Source organism: Myotis nattereri, assembly GCF_964212035.1.
Source record: "Myotis nattereri genome assembly, chromosome: 4".
In the NCBI taxonomy this organism is placed as follows: Eukaryota; Metazoa; Chordata; class Mammalia; order Chiroptera; family Vespertilionidae; genus Myotis; species Myotis nattereri.
In genome coordinates, this window is record NC_138079.1 from 9,764,723 (window position 1) to 9,784,582 (window position 19,860).

Below are 19,860 nucleotides of genomic sequence, written 5' to 3' on the forward strand. Positions count from 1 at the left end.
GGAAGCAGCCAATAGATGTTTCTATCTCTCTATCCCTCTCCCTTCCTCTCTCTCTAAAAAGATCAATAAAAATGTATTTAAAAAAATAGAAGCAGCAGTCATACTTGGATCTTAATGCAGGAGTTGGGGGCTGGATTACAAAGAGGGCATAGAGGGAATAAATTGTGATGGAATAAACAAACAAACAAACAAACAATAAACATTCAAAATTATTCTGTAAAAAGAAAAAAGATTCTTTAACAGTAATAACATTCTGGAATTTCTCCAACTTCCAGGAAAATAGTAACCTTTCCACACCCAGATGTTATCATATTTCATATTGTTGTTGTGCCAAGGTGGGACAAGAGCTGCTGAACTTGAACACTCAAGATTCAGCCGCTGTTTAGGACCACGGTGCCGAAAAGGAAACTTCTGGACCTGGTGTCACCCTTGCTTAGCTTGCTATCCTCAGGGACTTTTGCTCCCTGGCCACTGTCCTGCCTTCTTCCCCAGCTCCACAAGATGATTGGGTGAGCCCCTCATTTGGAGTTTCCAAGCCAGCCCTCCATGACTGCTCTATGAGTCAACATCCACAAGCTGGGCAGCAACGAACTCCTCTCAAGTACATACAACCACATACTACCGTCCTGAGTCCAGCACGCTGCCTGAAGGGAGAACAGGAGGAAATAATGGCGGTAATAATTTTGTCAGTTTTTTATTTGTGGCGTATTGAAAACACTGCTTGCCCCTACAAAGATCTGGACTGGCCGCATTTGGATTCACTGGGGACATCCTCAATTTTCTGTTCCTTTGGGCAGTCACAATGAAGACCTCAATTTTAATTCATAAATAGCTTTTTAGAAATTCTAACAGGTAGCAATGTAAACCTTATACTGGGGCATAACAATGAACACCATTTACTGAAAGCTTACCACAGACAAGCTACTAATATAATTGCTTCCCATGTGTCACCTCATTTGCTTCCCACAAACAACACAATTTTAAAGGTAAGCAAGTTTGATGACGTTAAACAATTTGCTCAAAGTTACCCCGCTATTGCCCTGGCTGGTTTGGCTTGGTGGTTAGAGCGCCAGCCTGCGGACTGAAGGGTCCCAGGTTCAATTCCAGTCAAGGGCATGTACCTTGGTTGTGGGCACATCCCCAGTGCAGAAGGCAGCTGATCGATGTTTCTCTCTCATCGATGTTTCTAACTCTCTATCCCTCTCCCTTCCTCTCTGTAAAAAATCAATAAAATATATATTTTTTTAAAAAAGTTACCCTCTATTAAGTTGAACAAAGACTCAACCCAGGCTATCTTTCCAAGCGAACTTTTAACCACCACACTATCTCCTTCCCAATGTTGCCTTGAAAGATAAGAGGATATCCCGAAGGTAGCCAGAACTATTTGCCAATTCTCCTTAAGTTTGAGGAATGCATAGTAACTCCAGAGAGTATCTATACACCTAGTTATTGACGGACACAAAATCTGCACCATGAAGTTAAGAACCACATGATTTCACTGATACGTGGGACATAAAGCTGAAAGCAACAAATGAACAAACAAGAAAACCAAGTAAAACTCATAGACACAGACCACAGTATGGGGGTTACCAGAGGGAAGGGTGGTGGTGGGAGGAACAAAGGGTAAAGGGAGTCAGATATATGGCCACAATAGGAGATCTGACTGGGGGTGTGGTGGGCACACAATGCAATATATAGGTGATACAGCATAGAATTGTACAGTTGAAACCTATATAATCTTATTAACCAACTAGTGGCCCAGTTCATGAAATTTGTGTGCTGGGGGGGGGGCGGGGGTCCCCCAGCTGATATTGCAAGAGGGCGCAGGCCAGGCCAAGGGACCCTGTCTGTGCACGATTGGGGCCAGGGAGTGACGTGGGAGATTACCCAGCCAGGGAGGGACCGCAGGAGGGCTCCAGGGCATGTCCAGCACATCCCAATTGACCAGACTCCAGCAGCAGGTTAACCTACCGGTCTACCCCCTGGTGGTCAGTGCTCGTCATAACAACTGATTGACCTACTGACTACCCCCTGGTGGCCAGTGAACATCATAGTGAGCAGATGAGCCGCCTTAGCATATCATTAGCTTTGACTGGTTGAATGGCTAACTGGACACTTAGCATAGTAGGCTTTTATTATATAAGATGTCACCCCAATAAATTTAATTTTTGAAAAATCCACAACAAAAACAACTGTGTTTGAACGCTACATTCTTAGATCATCTGTCCTTGTAGGTACCTGATTACTGAATGCCTCTGGAGGAAATCACAATATCCAGCAGACGGCAATCATATAAATTCTTGGTCACCAATGTTTACAGATCCTGTTGATGCTACTGTGATAGTACTATGTCCAAGATCCATTTCAAATCTTTTCCATTCTGTTCTGTGGTAGGAAGCTCCTAAGATTGGTCCCAATGATCATGCCTCTTAGGATTTGTGCCCTGGACTGTGGGCTATACCTGATGACTTGCTTCTAACAAGTAGGATACAGGAAATGTGGTGGAACGTCACTTCTGAGATCATGTTCCAAAAGGACTTTGGCTTTTGTCGTGCTCACTCTCTTTTGCTCTTTCTAATGGAATATAGCCATCAGTCTGTATGGTGAACCCCACGTGGAGGGAATACTTGCACAGAAAACCAAAGTCTTCAGTCCAACAGCCCAGGAGGAACTGAATTCTTCCAACAATCATGTAAGTGGCGTTGGAAGCAGATCTTCCCCCAGCTGTCCCAGTTGACATCATGATCGGAACCTTGGGAAAGACCTTAAAAACCCAGCCAAGTGATGGCCACATTTCTGACCCACAGAAACTGTGAAATCATAATATTGTTTCAGGCCACTACATTTGGGGGCAATTTATTACACAGCCTTAAATAACTAATACATCTTCCAATCTCAAACGTGTTCCCAACATGTACAAACCCTTCTTCTCCTAATCTCGAATTGTAATAGGTGATGTGGCCATCTGTTTCATGGAGAAAATAGTCTTTTTCTTCAGTTAGGAATTTTCTCAACTTCAAAGCAAATCTACATGCCCAAGAGCATCAATCTATTAATCCTTTCAGGAATAGTAAATGTCCTTTCTCCTATCTAAGGCTGATTCATTCACCTGTCTCATCTTCATCTTCTCTAGGCTCTTCCTCTCTTGCACAATTAGCCTCCTTTTCTCTTCTATTTTTATCATCTTCTTCTGCTGGATCCTTCCCTGTCAGCATTTAAATTGCTGAAGTCTCTTCTATCCCAAAACATAAAACCTAAAACTGGCTTGACCCATCACCCTCTGTAGGTACTCCTTTCTCTCCTCCCTCACTTTTTTAGTGAGAGTTCTGTCATTGTTATCCCCATTCCATTTCCTAATCATTGCTTAAGCTACTTGGATATAGAATCCCCCCCCCCCACCTCCAGCCCCCAAAGAACTTAATTAAAACTGCTCTTACTAAAGTCTTCAACCAAAGGCAGCCATGATGCTACATTGAATGGATCATTTCTAAACTTCATTTACTTTGACCACTTTGCGCCTGAGGCAGTTTATTGTACCAGAAAACAGAAAATTGGGGGAGTGGGGGAAGGGTGGGGAGTGAGATTAAAGGGCTTTCATGGACCTAAGGCAACAAAACTTGACTATCAAATAGAATAATAAGAACAACTAAGCTTTTTTTGTTGTTTTTGTTTTATTATCTTCACCTGAGGATTTTTTAAAATATATTTATTGATTTTTTACAGAGAGGAAGGGAGAGAGATAGACAGTTAGAAACATCGATGAGAGAGAAACATCAGTCAGCTGCCTCCTGCACATGTCCCACTGGGGATGTGCCCGCAACCCAGGTACATGCCCTTGAAAGGGAATTGAACCTGGGACCTTTCAGTCCTCAGGCCGGCCGAAGCTCTATCCACTGAGCCAAACCGGTTTTGGTGAGGACTTTTTTTCCCCATTGCTTTTCAGAGAGATTAGAAGGGAGGGGCAGAGGAGGAAAAGATAGATAGATAGAGATAGAGATAGAGATAGAGATAGAGATAGAGATAGATAGAGATAGAGATAGAGAGATAGAGATAGAGATAGAGATAGAGATAGAGATAGAGATAGAGATAATGAAGAGATAGAGATAGATAGAGATAATGGTAGCAATAGGAACATCTAAGTGAGAGAGAAGCAGTCACTGGTTGCCTCCCAGCCATGCCCAACCTGGGAACTGAACCCTGGACCCTTCAGCGCCTGGGCCGATGCTCTAATCACTGAGTGACACTGGCCATGGCAGTACAACTAAACAGCTGTCTCCAAACGGGTGCTAGAGGATGCAGGGATGAAGTTAAGCGGGCATTTTTTTTTTCATTAAAGAGTAACAACTCTGAAAGGAAAAAGGAAAAAGGAGAATTGGACAGTGAAGCTGTCAGGCTGCTGTGCAGACGGGGCTCTGACAATTCTGCGTTGGCCTCACTCTCCTACCCTCCCGCAGCGCTCCTTCATGCTCATTCCCAGGCTCCGTGTCCCAGCCCTCAGCTCAGCGGGGCGTCCCAAGTAGCTCCCTGAAACCCTGTGACTAGCTTGAGCTGTCAATCATCTGCCACCTTCACTATCTATTAAGTTGTTTTTATCTTCTGTTGTTATTGATTTATTATGTCTATTGCGATCCCCCTTCAGCCCCACAGTTAAGCAAACAAAATGTGACTTTGAAGAGAGGCATCAGGTTTAGAATGTTCCTTTCTGATCCCCAAATCAGCTACCGCAGTGCTCACAGAGCTGGCTGTATTCTGAACGCTCTCCTGACTGTGTTTATTCTCTCACTGGGATGGAAGGTCTGAAACCTGTAGCCAGTTCTCCATCTCTGTGTGTAAGGCACCCATCACAGCCCTTGGAACATGGAAGAATGACAAACTGCTTCCTAAGGGTTGGGGATGAATGAACTTGAGGACAGGAAGATAAACATGCCATTGACGTCCAGACATACCTGCCTCAACCGGCTATTTGACCCAGACAAAGGCTGTATTGCAGTGGAATACACTGTGGATACTATATGCTGAGAGAGACAGACAGGCAGACATCCATTAGCTACCCCTGGGGATTGAACCTGCCATGCAGGTCTGGGAATCTAACCCAGGACCCTTTGGTGTTCAGGCTGACACTGTACCCACTGAGCCACAACAGCTAGGGTGGTTTTCTTTAACTTCTGCACCATAAGGATTCCCACAGAGAACCCATTTATGGAGTTATTTTGTCTTTTAGAAGTTTCCTCATACTAATCAAATAATGCATTCTATTTTCTCCCTGGCCACCGGTCAGCAAACCGCGGCTCGCAAGCCACATGCGGCTCTTTGGCCCCTTGAGTGTGGCTCTTCCACAAAATACCACGTGTGGGCGCGCATGTACAGTGTGATTGAAACTTCGTGGCCCATGCGCAGAAGTCGGTTTTCAGCCTGGGCAAGTCTATTTTGAAGAAGTGGCCTTAGAAGAAGTGGGGGGTGGACATATATAGGGAATGAATGAAAGGAGATAGAGGAAACAAGTATACAAGAGGAGTGCAGATGGGAGAGTTGGAAGAGATCGACCTCAGCGAAATATCTCAATCAGATTGAGGACATTTTTAGCCAAGACCAGCTTAGGAGTACCCTAATTAAGTTAATAACAATGTACCTACCTATATAGCTTAAGTTTAAAAAATGTGGCTCTCAAAAGAAATTTCAAGATAGAACCAGGCAAGAGAACCCAACCATGCTGATCAACTGAACGCTGCCTCCGTGTCATTCCTTCATTCTTTGCCGACTCCGTCCACACCTTTGGGAACCCCTGGACCTGCTGGGGCTGGACCCCAACACTGCCCCAGTGCTGGAGCTCAGAGCAGATAAGTCCATCAGGGAGTAAGTTAGTGCTCGGGCCCTTTAGGAGGAATACCTGGGACTTCAGCAGCCTTCTCTACCTCACTCAGCTATAATCCAAGCTGGTTCTTACAGCCAGAAGTTATGGAGACTTCTCTTCCCAGCACTGGAACCATGAGCTGGGAATCCTGTTCTGGAGTTGGGACTCCTTGCTCCTCAGGGAGAACCTTTGAAGCTGAGATATCCCTCCCAATTTTTAATCACCGCACATGAGTGTGGGGCCAGCCTGTTCCCTGTCTCCGCCCCTCATACTAGTCTCCGCATGACTTCTTCTGTATATCCTTAGTTCTAGGACTTCTGTTCAGCTAGACTTCCGGTGGGTCTCAAGGATAGTTTCTCTATAGTTTAGTTGTAATTTCGATGTGGCTGCAGGAGAAGGCAAGCACAGCATTTACACATTTTGCTATTTTGAGCAGATAAGGTTGCTTCTAACTTTCATACTTTCCAGTTTATTACTCAGGGTATTTAAAGAAACTGATCTAATTAGATCTCTCTCTCTTTTTCCCCTTCCCCCTCTCTCTATCATTATTTATATACTTAATGTTTATTTTTTCATGTAGGTAGAGATAGAGATGAGGAGATTTATTATGAGGAATTGGCTTACGTGGAGGCTAAAAAGTTTCACATCTGCTGTCTGCTGATGGAGACCTTAGAAAGCTTGTGGTGTGTGATTCAGTCCAAGTTTGAAGGCCTGAGAACCAGGAGTGCCAGTGTCCCTGGGCAGAAGAAGATGGATGCCTCAGCTCAAGCAAGAGGACAGAGTAGGCCTTCCTCCACAGTTGGTTCTCTTCAGGCCCTCTGTTGCTGAGAGATACCCCTGCATCATGAGGACCATCTTCTTAACTCAGTCCACCAACTCAAATGCTAATCTCTGCTGGAGACAGCCCTCACAGATTCCCCCAGGAAATGTTGTTTTACCAGCTCTCTGGCTGTCTCTGAGTCCCATCAAGTTGACACATAAACTTAACCATCACAACATTCTATTATTAAGTGGCAATGGCCTTGGGATGCAGCTTTCTGCCTCCAGGTTTCCCTGGAAGTTTCATTCACATTTCAGAGTGCAGACTGGAGTCAAAGAAAAGCATAAAAGCGGATGAGGGTAGTGAGCCAGTGAGAGGTGCTGTGGGAAGGTGTTTCCTGCCCTTTCTACCTTATCCCTCTTCTTCTTCATCCCCTTTTCTTCCCTTTCTCTCTCCTTTCATGCCTAAAGTAGGAAGGAAGTTAGCCAGGAGAGCAGAGGGAAAGAGAGACTGACATTTCATAGAGGGCCAGTGTGGTTTTGATATTTTGTATAGTCAATATGATTGAAAAATCCAAAAATTTCACTTAATACAGCAGGACACACACACACACACACACACACACACACACACACACTGTAATTAGTCCACCATGCCAAAGAATTTTGCTTTTTCAGTGGCTGTTGGGGAAGCAACAGTCATTTCACTCAGCAACATTCTATCATCAGATTATGGGAGAGGAATTTCATTGCAGGCATTTCATCTTTCCTGTAAAAATTTAATTCCAATAGAAAGAGTTCTGTATCTGATAGGGGAAGAAAAGACAGAGGCAAATTACTCACCAATAAAAATGGCCTAACACATAGGCATAGGGACCTAGTTCAAATACAAATTTCTAAAAATTAAACCCGTGAAGTCTTGCTTTGAGTATGGTCATTTGCAAAACGACGGACCTCATTTATTTCTCCTTTTCTAAGAAGAGGCAGCCCGTGCTGCTTTGATCCAAGGGCAGCCTGAGTGTCAGGAGCTAGCAATGTTTGCAGAAGCGATTAGCTGAGAGCGAAGGGCAACATCTGATCATGGGGAGGGGTAGTGAGTGGGCTCAGAGACAGTGAACCTTGATCTGTTTTGCACACCTACCTATAATTTGTAAATCAGCCATACTGATCCTGGCAAGAGGAAGTCTACAAAGAAAGTGATGCACTTGTTATTTTTGGAAAGGCTTTCATTGGGGGGAGGAGGGGAGGAGTAGAGCATACACTGGCTAGAAATGAGCTAAGCTGCAGAGGGCACGTGTATCCAGCACTGTGATGAAGGGAGGAGCGCAGAGCCTTCCCTAACTGCTGGTATTATTGGAAGGCATCTCTCTCCCTTTTCAGTAGGGGAGAATCCTAACTAGGCTTGCGTCCTATTTGATAACCAGGGCATACCATTGCAACATATTTATAGAAATTCTTACATACATTCAAATAGCAGACACTTCTCACTTTGAAGCGAAGGATTAATATAGGTCCTAGGTTACCCACCTAAGAGAAAGCACCTTGAAAAAGGAATATTAATTTACCAACTGAAGGCATTCTTATTAAAACCATGTATTTTATGCTTGTATAGAAAGCATTTAGCACTCTGTTATAAATGTTGACCATCTCAGCACTCCCCAAGGAGGATGGATGTGAGACTAACAACCATCCATCAATTAAAAAACTGTTACCCCACCACCCAGCTCATGTTAGATTTTGACCTTTCTTGCTGTCTTCACATATTCCTGTTATTTTCAACATCCTATTTTTCAAAACCCAGCTCCTTCACTCCTCAGCTGTGTGGCCACGGGAAGTTCTTAGACCACTCTGAGCTTTTGTAAAATGAGGTAATAATCCCTACTTCAGATACAGTACACCCCACACAAGCAATACACCCAACCTCCTCTTTTCCTTTGCTCCCACATCTCTTCTATCCCTGGTCTGTGCTATATCTCATTACTGAACAACTTCTCTAACTTCCCATGCATTAACTTCTGTCTCTCACCTCAAGATGAGAAAAAAAAAAAAGATAAGAATAATCATGTGAACGCTGACAACTCAAGACTCTCCAGGGACATTTCTGGATGGGAATCGTGTCCATGGTAAAGTCTAAAATCCACTAGATGACAGCATTTCACATTCAAATGGCAACTATTTCTACTCCACTACACAAAAGAATGGGGTCATTGAAATCTGGAGATCTACAGTGAATTTTCTCTCATTGTTGCCTCTGTGTAATTTCATCCACAGGAACAAAAATAAATAGATAAAAGTCTTTGGCACCTCAAAAAAAAAAAAGAAATTTCAAGCGTTGTACTGTTGATATTTGGCTCTGTTGACTAATGAGTTTGCTGACAACTGTCCCAGACCATCCAGAATCCTTGCTTTTTACAGGCAGCTGTAGGTGGACTATCTTAGTTAATGTTTCCCCAAAGCAGGCACTACAGTTCCAAACTATCCAAAAGCTCACCCATTTCCCCCAGAGGCAAAGGATCCTGGTTTCTGTGTTGGCCCAGGAGGAACCCCCTTCGCCTCTGGATTTCCTAAAACATCTAAACTGAGGGACCCTGTTACTCACCGGCTCTTCCAACACACAGGGACTCACGTGTTTCCCTGGTTTCAGTAGACAAGGATGAATTATCAAGAAGCTTCAACAGAGATGGCTCAGGATCAGAGAGCTCCACACTAAGGGAGTGGAGCTCAGAGCTGAGCTTTACCCTGGAACTCCAAGGCCCTGGGGGAGGCAGACAGGGCAGTGGGCTCAGGGGTACCAGCACCCGCTATTCAACAGCCTGGGGGATCACCAGGCCTCTTGTCCCCACCCCACTTCTTGGCCACAAGAAGAGAGAAAATGCAGAGCTTGCCCTTTGCAGTGATTCCTTGTCAAGATGGGCTTTCCTGGAGCCAGTGGATTGGGGAATGGGAATATATCGGTGTCTCTGGTACAGCAAAGTTTCCTGCTCTCAAATCGCTGTTCCCATAGTTCTCCCGTCTTCCTCTCTGAAAGTAAATAGTTTAAAAAGTGACTATATCGGCTCTGGCCAGAGAGCGCAGTCATTTATAGATAGGATTGTCCCGATCTACCCATTTCTTCGCTCAGGCTGCCCTGTGAGCCCCCACTGCCCGGCTTGCTCTCTCAAGAGCAAATCATTCCGGGGGAAACTGCCTCCACTAAACAGCGCGCACCCTTGAAGGGGCAGCCCTCCGTGTCGCGGCCTCAGGAAACCGGTGCCCGCTGCTCCCTAAACCGGGACTTCAGGACTGAGAAGGCACTCTCCCTGCCAAGCAGGCGTTTGCTGCGCTGAAGTCGCTTCCCCAGGAGGCAGGGTTTGCGCGGGTGAAATCAGAAGCGGCTAAAGGGAGCCTGCTGCCCCGAATCCGCTCCTGCCAGGGGGTCACAGCCAGTCACACCCCGCGGGGTCGGGGCAGCGCGAAGGGTGACGAAGAATCCCCGGGGCTGGGCAGCACCCCTGGCGCTACAAAGCGAAACCAAGAGAGAAACTGCTTCTGAGAAAAAGTCCGCTGGGCGCACCTAGTCCCCAGCAGCCACAGACAAAAGGCGGAGGCCCCGTGGCTGCGGAGCATCTAATGGCGCCAGGAATAACCAAGTTGCAAACAAACGCCTGCCGCCCACAAAGCGCGGACCCGGGCACGGAGCGGTGCTAACACCCAAACGGGTCCCGGGGTGAAGTCCAATCAGAGATCACCAGGCTTGGAAATCCCCGGGGCGGACATTGCGCAACATAACGGGCCCAACACAGCCGATTTCCCGTAAATGCTTTGAAAATCAGTAAGAAAGCGGAAGTCATCCCCCTACAATGGTATGAGAAAGTCCTTTTTTTTTTTTTTTTCATGCTGAAAACCCGGATCAAATCTGATAGAGTCATTTTTAAATTTTTTTCTTGAATTTTAGAGAGAGCCAGGGAAACGTCGATTTGTTTTTCCACTTCTTTATGCATTCATTGTTGCTTCTTGTATGTGCCCTGACCCAGGGATTCAACCACAAACCTTGTTATATTCGGAGTATGTTCTAAACAGCTGAGCATTCTAGCCAGCGCCAGAGAGAGGCAGGTTTTAAACAATTTATTTACTTTTAGGGAGAGAGGACGGGAGAACAATGGGAACAGCGATTTGTGAGCCAGAAACCTTGGAATACCCTGAGTCTATTTATACAGAACTGAGCTCACTGAGCTCTCTGAAGAGACACCCATTGATATTTCTTTTTTTTTTAATGCGTTTTATTGATTTTTTACAGAGAGGAAGGGAGAGGGATAGAGAGTTAGAAACATTGATGAGAGAGAAACATTAATCAGCTGCCTCCTGCACATGTGCTACCGGGGATGTGTCCGCAACCCAGGTACATGCTTTTGACCCGAATCGAACCTGGGACCCCTCAGTCCACAGGCCCACGCTCTATCCACTGAGTCAAACCAGTGCTGGCAATATATTTCTATCTCTCCCTTTCCCCTCCTCTCTGAAATCAATAAAAAATATATAAAAAATAAAAATCATATACATATTATACATACACAGAAACATAAACAGACAGACAGACGGACACTCACGAGTTCTCCTGGTTTCAGTAGAAAAGGATGAATTATCAAGAAGCTTCAACAGGGATGGCTCAGGACCAGAGAGCTCCACACTAAGGGAGTGGAGCTCAGAGCTGAGCTTTACCCTGGAACTCCAAGGCCCTGGAGGAGGCAGACAGGGCAGTGGGCTCAGGGATACCAGCACCCGCTACTCACCAGCCTGGGGCGTCACCAGGCCTCTTGTCCCCAACCTGCTTCTTGGCCACAACAACTATTGAGAGAAAATTCGGAGCCCTTCCTTCCTAGGAAGACAATCTGAAAACGGCCATGCAGCTCAGAGGCTGGGTTTAAGGGCAGCTTGTGACGGGAACAGAGGAAGTAGCTTCCCCTTTACAGAGGCTGGCTGTCAGGACACGTGACTTTGGGAAACCAATGCTTAGAAGGGGGCGGGGAGGGGCGGGGCTAAATGGGTATTGATTGACTTGCTTGCTCCAGGGTTTAGTTGAAATGTAGGGCTCGAACACCGTTACACGTTACACGTCTGGTTTAGTCCGGTTTAGGCTCGAACACGATTACACGTTCTGTTTAGGCTCCAACACGATTAAGTGACATAATTATGTCGATGTCTTCAGTAAAGGAATGTTTTACTTTGCATGGACGGATAGCCCGAAGGCTGATCTGCCGCCGGGTGTCCGTGCAGAGGAATTTGTCCAGCAGAAAGGCCGATCTGCCGCCGGGTGTCCGTGCAGCGGTATTCGTCAAGCAGAAAGGCCGATCTGAAAAAAAAAGAAAGAAAGAAAGAAAAAGAAAGAAAGAAAGGCCGATCTACCGCCGGGTGTCCCTGCAGCGGTATTCGTCCAGCAGAAAGGCCGATCTGCCGCCGGATGTCCGTGCAGAGGAATTTGAACAGCAGAAAGGCCGATCTGCCGCCGGATGTCCGTGCAGAGGAATTTGAACAGCAGAAAGGCCCATCTGCCGCCGGGTGTCAGTGCAGAGGAATTGGTCCAGTATGAAGGCCGATCTGCCGCCGGGTGTCCATGCACCGGGTGCAGGGAGGGCCTTGTCTTACTGGGTATTGAATGACTCTCTTGAGTGTTTAGTTGAAATTTAGGGCTCGAAAACGATTAAGTAATTGGTTTACACACGATAGAGGCTGGCACCCACCCCTCCCCCGGGAGAGCATAAATATCCAGGCTGCAGGCAGCACCCAAGGCTTTGCCTCTGCATCAGCTCCAGGCTCATGTCCTCCTGCCCCAAGATCTCTGCGATGGAGCCGCACTTTCTCCTGGACCACGACGCGCTGCGGCAGGCTTGGGATTCCGCAGACCGGGCTCCAGAGCGCCATCCTCCGTGGTCCCCGATCTCCCCAGACCCGCTACCTCCTGTCCTCGTGCCGCTGGCAGAGTCCTCAAGCCACCACAGCGATGACCACCAGCCACTGCTCTCCAGTCCTTGTTGGCAGCTGCCCTCGGTCCTCCTGCGATACCGAGCACTCTTAGCTGAGGCCCAGAGCCCCTCGGAAGAGAGCCCGGTGCAGCCCGGTGCAGGCCTCTTGCCAGGGTTCGTGTCGATGCCAGGAGTACCCGCAGGAGCGCCTGGGCCCACAGAGCACACGTTGGGGCAGCTTCCCGCGGCCCTGCGGCCCAACGCCCATGCTGGAGAGGGACCAGTGGACACGGAGGCCTGGGACCACCTGCAGCCTTCAGTGTGCAGCCCAGCTCCGGGCCCCACCGGCTGGCGCCTGCACCTGCTCTGCTCGGGCTGCCTGCAGTGCATCCTTCCTGCTCTCTCCTCTTTGAGCCGCTGGGCTGCTGACTGCTGGGCGACAGTCCTGGACACTTAGGAGCCCGAGGCGGTGGCGGGAGGGCGCCGACTGTGGACATGAGTCCTGAATCAAATGGAAGTCTCTTTTAATATTAAACATTTTGTCCAGACCACGGAGTTCTGCTTAATTTATATAAGTACTCAGTCTTTTTAGGGCCAATAAAAGGTGAGATCTCAGTGATGCTATCCGGAGGCTGAAAATTCACCTCACTTAATACACAGACAAACAGGGATCAGGTCGGCCCTGCGGCTCACGATCAGCCCAATGGTCTCCCAGCCGGGCTCCTTGCCCTCGCTCGATCCATGGATCTGATCGCCTCGGATGTACTTGGAAAAGTCGCTCTTCTGGCTGACCAGCGGACCATCGGTGAACTTGCGCTTGTGTCGAGCAGGGCGCGCACTTCCTCGCTGATCTGCCGCCCGGGCTCCGCGCACAGGAATTCGTCCACACGAAGATACCGTGCTTGTCGATGCAGCGCACAATGTGCTTCAGCGCGGGCAGCGGCTTGTCTGCCTGATGGGCCGCCGGCCGCCAGCCTGGCTCAGCCCCTCGCACGCAGGGCGTGTTGCTCGGCGGGCACTGGTTCGCCTTCTCCTGCAGCAGCGACGAGCGGACCAGCGGCTCCTCTTTCGCGGACTCCGCCTCAGCCGCCGCCACCGCCGCCGTGTCACGGTCCTGGGCGGCGTCGCAGCAGGCGCCGGGGCCCGGGGGAGGGAGCGAGGCGCTGGGGAGGGGGGAGGGGGAGGAGCGAGGCCGGGGCTGGGGGGAGGAGCGAGGCCGGGGCTCGGGGGTGGGGGGATGGAGGAGCGAGGCTGGGGCTGGGCGCACCTAGTCCCCAGCAGCCACAGACAAAAGGCCAAGGCCCCAGGCTGCGGAGCATCTAATGGCGCCAGGTCATTTTGTCTGAAGGCCACATGTGGGGCTGGCTGCGAATTTCTCACCACTTCCCCCAATGGACCCACATGTTGACAATGATGATGATTTACCAGAAAAAGAAAACATCAGTTTCACACACTATAAACTTTGTATTAATGAAAAACGTTTTTATTTGATAAAATTTACCTACTATGTGTAGGTGTTCATGAAGTGTGGTGTAAATATACTAAACAAACCGGCATTTCAATAAAAGGAGGTTTAACATTTGAAAAAAAAAGCATATAGGGCGCTGCAGTGGCATTTCCGACTGTGGGAGCCCAGCTTCGCAGTCATCTGATGAACCCGAGCAGCACCAGAAGAGGGACCCTGGAAGCCAGGAGATGTGCGGTCTGCGTTGGAAACCCTCGGTCCGGGCGGCCTTGCCTCTCTTGTTGGGGAAGTTGGAACTTTCCCTGTGCACCTAACCCAAGGGCATGGATGCCCCCTTCAAAGAGATAAGAGACCAAGGAATGTTTCATGCCTTGTTGTCAGTCTATAAAGAAGAAGGCCTATTGGCTTTGGATTCAGGAATTGCTAAGACTGGCATCAAATGGCACCGTTGAAATGGGCATTTCTCAAAGCTTGGCGAGATGATCTGTAGAGCCTTTAGAAGATTCGAATACAAACTCAGGGACGCTTGTTCCAAGGCGGCGTGATTGGCAGCTTCATTGCTTCGTGCTGCCAGCAAGAAGGTAGCCAGGGTCTGTGGAGGGGTGTCCTTCCAGTTGGTCAGCGGGCCGAGGGCGGGGAGCCGGCCTGCCTGAGCGAGGGGCGCAGTGACGGGCCCTGCCCCTCCGTCCGGCCGCCACCCTCCTACTCTTCCGGCCGCTGCCGCCGCCAAGGCCAATGACAGTGGCGGGCCGGGCGGCTGAGCCGGAGCGAGCGAGACCAGCAGTGCTGAGAGCTGCGCAGGAAGATGGGAACCTGCTGCGCTGCCCGCACTGCCGCGGCTCCTTCTGCCGGCGCTCCCTCTGCCGACGCTCGTTCTGCCCCGGCTCCCTCTGCCGGCGCTCCGTCTGCCGGCGCTCCGTCTGCCGGCGCTCCGTCTGCCGGCATTCCGTCTGCCGGCGCTCCCTCTGCCGGGCTCCCTCTGCCGGCGCTCCGTCTGCCGGCGGTCCTTCTGCCGGCGCTCCCTCTGCCGGCGCTCCCTCTGCCGGCGCTCCGTCTGCCGGCGCTCCCTCTGCCGGCGCTCCCTCTGCCGGCGCTCCGTCTGCCGGCGCTCCCTCTGCCGGCGCTCCGTCTGCCGGCGCTCCCTCTGCCGGCGCTCCGTCTGCCGGCGCTCCCTCTGCCGGCGCTCCGTCTGCCGGCGCTCCCTCTGCCGGCGCTCCGTCTGCCGGCGCTCCGTCTGCCGGCGCTCCCTCTGCCGGCGTTCCGTCTGCCGGCGCTCCCTCTGCCGGCGTTCCGTCTGCCGGCGCTCCTTCTGCCGGCGTTCCGTCTGCCAGCGCTGTCTGCCGGCGCTCCGTCTGCCGGCGCTCCCTCTGCCGGCGCTCCCTCTGCCGGCGCTCCCTCTGCCGGCGCTCCCTCTGCCGGCGCTCCGTCTGCCGGCGCTCCGTCTGCCGGCGCTCCCTCTGCCGGCGTTCCGTCTGCCGGCGCTCCCTCTGCCGGCGTTCCGTCTGCCGGCGCTCCGTCTGCCGGCGCTCCGTCTGCCGGCGCTCCGTCTGCCGGCGCTCCCTCTGCCGGCGCTCCCTCTGCCGGCGCTCCCTCTGCCGGCGCTCCGTCTGCCGGCGCTCCGTCTGCCGGCGCTCCCTCTGCCGGCGCTCCCTCTGCCGGCGCTCCGTCTGCCGGCGCTCCCTCTGCCGGCGCTCCCTCTGCCGGCGCTCCCTCTGCCGGCGCTCCGTCTGCCGGCGCTCCCTCTGCCGGCGCTCCCTCTGCCGGCGCTCCCTCTGCCGGCGCTCCCTCTGCCGGCGCTCCCTCTGCCGGCGCTCCGTCTGCCGGCGCTCCGTCTGCCGGCGCTCCCTCTGCCGGCGCTCCCTCTGCCGGCGCTCCCTCTGCCGGCGCTCCCTCTGCCGGCGCTCCCTCTGCCGGCGCTCCGTCTGCCGGCGCTCCGTCTGCCGGCGCTCCCTCTGCCGGCGTTCCGTCTGCCGGCGCTCCCTCTGCCGGCGTTCCGTCTGCCGGCGCTCCCTCTGCCGGCGTTCCGTCTGCCGGCGCTCCTTCTGCCGGCGTTCCGTCTGCCAGCGCTGTCTGCCGGCGCTCCCTCTTCCGGCGCTCCGTCTGCCGGCGCTCCGTCTGCCGGCGCTCCGTCTGCCGGCGCTCCCTCTGCCGGCGCTCCGTCTGCCGGCGCTCCCTCTGCCGGCGCTCCGTCTGCCGGCGCTCCCTCTGCCGGCGCTCCCTCTGCCGGCGCTCCGTCTGCCGGCGCTCCCTCTGCCGGCGCTCCGTCTGCCGGCGCTCCTTCTGCCGGCGCTCTTACTGCCGCAGTTCGGAGCGCCAGCGCCAGGACGAGAAGAAGCAGGAGCTCCTGTGCCAGAGCGGCGAGAGCGCCCTCCCCCCACCCCCGAGCCCCGGCCTCGCTCCTCCCCCCAGCCCCGGCCTCGCTCCTCCCCCCAGCCCCGGCCTCTCTCCTCCCCCCCCCCTCCCCAGCGCCTCGCTCCCTCCCCCGGGCCCCGGCGCCTGCTGCGACGCCGCCCAGGACCGTGACACGGCGGCGGTGGCGGCGGCTGAGGCGGAGTCCGCGAAAGAGGAGCCGCTGGTCCGCTCGTCGCTGCTGCAGGAGAAGGCGAACCAGTGCCCGCCGAGCAACACGCCCTGCGTGCGAGGGGCTGAGCCAGGCTGGCGGCCGGCGGCCCATCAGGCAGACAAGCCGCTGCCCGCGCTGAAGCACATTGTGCGCTGCATCGACAAGCACGGTATCTTCGTGTGGACGAATTCCTGTGCGCGGAGCCCGGGCGGCAGATCAGCGAGGAAGTGCGCGCCCTGCTCGACACAAGCGCAAGTTCACCGATGGTCCGCTGGTCAGCCAGAAGAGCGACTTTTCCAAGTACATCCGAGGCGATCAGATCCATGGATCGAGCGAGGGCAAGGAGCCCGGCTGGGAGACCATTGGGCTGATCGTGAGCCGCAGGGCCGACCTGATCCCTGTTTGTCTGTGTATTAAGTGAGGTGAATTTTCAGCCTCCGGATAGCATCACTGAGATCTCACCTTTTATTGGCCCTAAAAAGACTGAGTACTTATATAAATTAAGCAGAACTCCGTGGTCTGGACAAAATGTTTAATATTAAAAGAGACTTCCATTTGATTCAGGACTCATGTCCACAGTCGGCGCCCTCCCGCCACCGCCTCGGGCTCCTAAGTGTCCAGGACTGTCGCCCAGCAGTCAGCAGCCCAGCGGCTCAAAGAGGAGAGAGCAGGAAGGATGCACTGCAGGCAGCCCGAGCAGAGCAGGTGCAGGCGCCAGCCGGTGGGGCCCGGAGCTGGGCTGCACACTGAAGGCTGCAGGTGGTCCCAGGCCTCCGTGTCCACTGGTCCCTCTCCAGCATGGGCGTTGGGCCGCAGGGCCGCGGGAAGCTGCCCCAACGTGTGCTCTGTGGGCCCAGGCGCTCCTGCGGGTACTCCTGGCATCGACACGAACCCTGGCAAGAGGCCTGCACCGGGCTGCACCGGGCTCTCTTCCGAGGGGCTCTGGGCCTCAGCTAAGAGTGCTCGGTATCGCAGGAGGACCGAGGGCAGCTGCCAACAAGGACTGGAGAGCAGTGGCTGGTGGTCATCGCTGTGGTGGCTTGAGGACTTTGCCAGCGGCACGAGGACAGGAGGTAGCGGGTCTGGGGAGATCGGGGACCACGGAGGATGGCGCTCTGGAGCCCGGTCTGCGGAATCCCAAGCCTGCCGCAGCGCGTCGTGGTCCAGGAGAAAGTGCGGCTCCATCGCAGAGATCTTGGGGCAGGAGGACATGAGCCTGGAGCTGATGCAGAGGCAAAGCCTTGGGTGCTGCCTGCAGCCTGGATATTTATGCTCTCCCGGGGTGGAGGGGGCGGGTGCCTAAACCAATTACTTAATGGGGTTCGAGCCCTAAATTTCAACTAAACACTCCATCGAGTCATTCAATACCCAGTAAGACCCGACACTCCCCGCCCCCAGTGCACGGACACCCAGTGGCATATCGGCCTTCATACTGGACCAATTCCTCTTCACTGACACCCGGTGGCAGATCGGCATTTCTGCGATACGAATTCCGCTGCTTGGACATCCGAATACCGCTGCAGGGACATCCCAATACCGTTTCACGGACATCCGAATACCGCTGCAGGGACATCCCAATACCGTTCATGGACATCCCAATAGCGCTGCACGGACATCCCAATAGCGCTGCACGGACATCCCAATAGCGCTGCACGGACATCCCAATACCGTTGCATGGAGATCCGAATACCGCTGCACGGACATCCCAATACCGTTGCACGGACATCTGAATACCGCTGCACGGACATCCCAATAGCGCTGCACGGACATCCCAATACCGTTGCACGGACATCTGAATACCGCTGCACGGACATCCCAATACCGTTGCACGGACATCCCAATACCGCTGCATGGACACCGGCAGCAGATTGGCCTTTCTGCTTGAGGAATACCGCTGCACGGACACCCGGCGGCAGATCGGCTTTTCTGCTGGAGGAATTCCTCTGCACGGACGCCGGGTGGCAGACCGGCCTTTCTGCTGGACGAATAACGCTGCACGCAAATCCAGCAGCAGATCGGCCTTTCTGCTGGACAAATTCCGCTGCACTGACACCCAACCGCAGATTGGCCTTTCTATTTATTCTTTTTTTTTTCAGATCGGCCTTTCTGCTGGAGGAATTCCTCTGCACGGACACCCGGCGGCAGATCAGCCTTCGGGCTATCCGTCCCTGCAAAGTAAAACATTGCTTTACTGAAGACATCGACATAATTATGTCACTTAATCGTGTTGGAGCCTAAACTGAACGTGTAATCGTGTTCGAGCCTAAACCGGACTAAACCAGACGTGTAACGTGTAACGGTGTTCGAGCCCTACATTTCAACTAAACCCTGGAGCAAGCAAGTCAATCAATACCCACTTAGCCCCGCCCCTCCCCGCCCCCTTCTAAGCATTGGTTTCCCAAAGTCACGCGTCCTGACAGCCAGCCTCTGTAAAGGGCAGGCTACTTCCTCTGTTCCCTTCACAAGCTGCCCTTCAACCCAGCCCTGAGCTGCATGGCCGTTTTCAGATTGTCTTCCTAGGAAGGAAGGGCTCCGAATTTTCTCTCAGTAGTTGTTGTGGCCAAGAAGCAGGTTGGGGACAAGAGGCCTGATGACCCCCCAGGCTGGTGAGTAGCGGGTGCTGGTACTCCTGAGCCTACTGCCCTGTCTGCCTCCCCCAGGGCCTTGGAGTTCCAGGGTAAAGCTCAGCTCTGAGCTCCACTCCCTTAGTGTGGATCTCTCTGGTCCTGAGCCATCCCTGTTGAAGCTTCTTGATAATTCATCCTATTCTACTGAAACCAGGAGAACTCCTGAGAGTCTGTCAGTATGTTTATGTCTCTATGTATGTATAATATGTATATGATTTTTATTTTTTATATATTTTTTATTTATTTCAGAGAGGAGGGGAAAGGGAGAGATAGAAGTATATTGCTAGCACCAGTTTGGCTCAGTGGATAGAGCGTAGGCCTGCGGACTGAGGGGTCCCAGGTTCGATTCCGGTCAAAAGCATGTACCTGGGTTGCGGACACATCCCCGGTAGCACATGTGCAGGAGGCAGCTGATCGATGTTTCTAACTCTCTATCCCTCTCCCTTCCTCTGTAAAAAAATCAATAAAATGCATTTTTGTAAAAAGAAATATCAATGGATGTCTTTTCGCAGAGCTCAGTGAGCTCAGTTCTGTATAAATAGACACAGGGTATTCCAAGGTTTCTGGCTCACAAATCGCTGTTTCCATTGTTCTCCCGTCCTCTCTCTCTAAAAGTAAATAAATTGTTTAAAACCTGCCTCTCTCTGGCGCTGGCT

General features: G+C 52.1%; 2 protein-coding genes across 2 annotated transcripts; one reads left to right on the forward strand and one right to left on the reverse strand.

Annotated features, from left to right (window-relative positions):
- Window positions 1–12,403: 12,403 nt before the first annotated feature.
- LOC308518661 (annexin-2 receptor-like) lies at window positions 12,404–13,006 on the forward strand (the record flags this gene model as incomplete). Its single annotated transcript, XM_081090393.1, has 1 exon — window positions 12,404–13,006. The coding sequence occupies one exon, from the start codon at window positions 12,404–12,406 to the stop codon at window positions 13,004–13,006; it is 603 nt and encodes a 200-aa protein (XP_080946519.1).
- Window positions 13,007–17,186: 4,180 nt separating this feature from the next.
- LOC308518791 (annexin-2 receptor-like) lies at window positions 17,187–17,789 on the reverse strand (the record flags this gene model as incomplete). Its single annotated transcript, XM_081090543.1, has 1 exon — window positions 17,187–17,789. The coding sequence occupies one exon, from the start codon at window positions 17,787–17,789 to the stop codon at window positions 17,187–17,189; it is 603 nt and encodes a 200-aa protein (XP_080946669.1).
- Window positions 17,790–19,860: the final 2,071 nt, after the last annotated feature.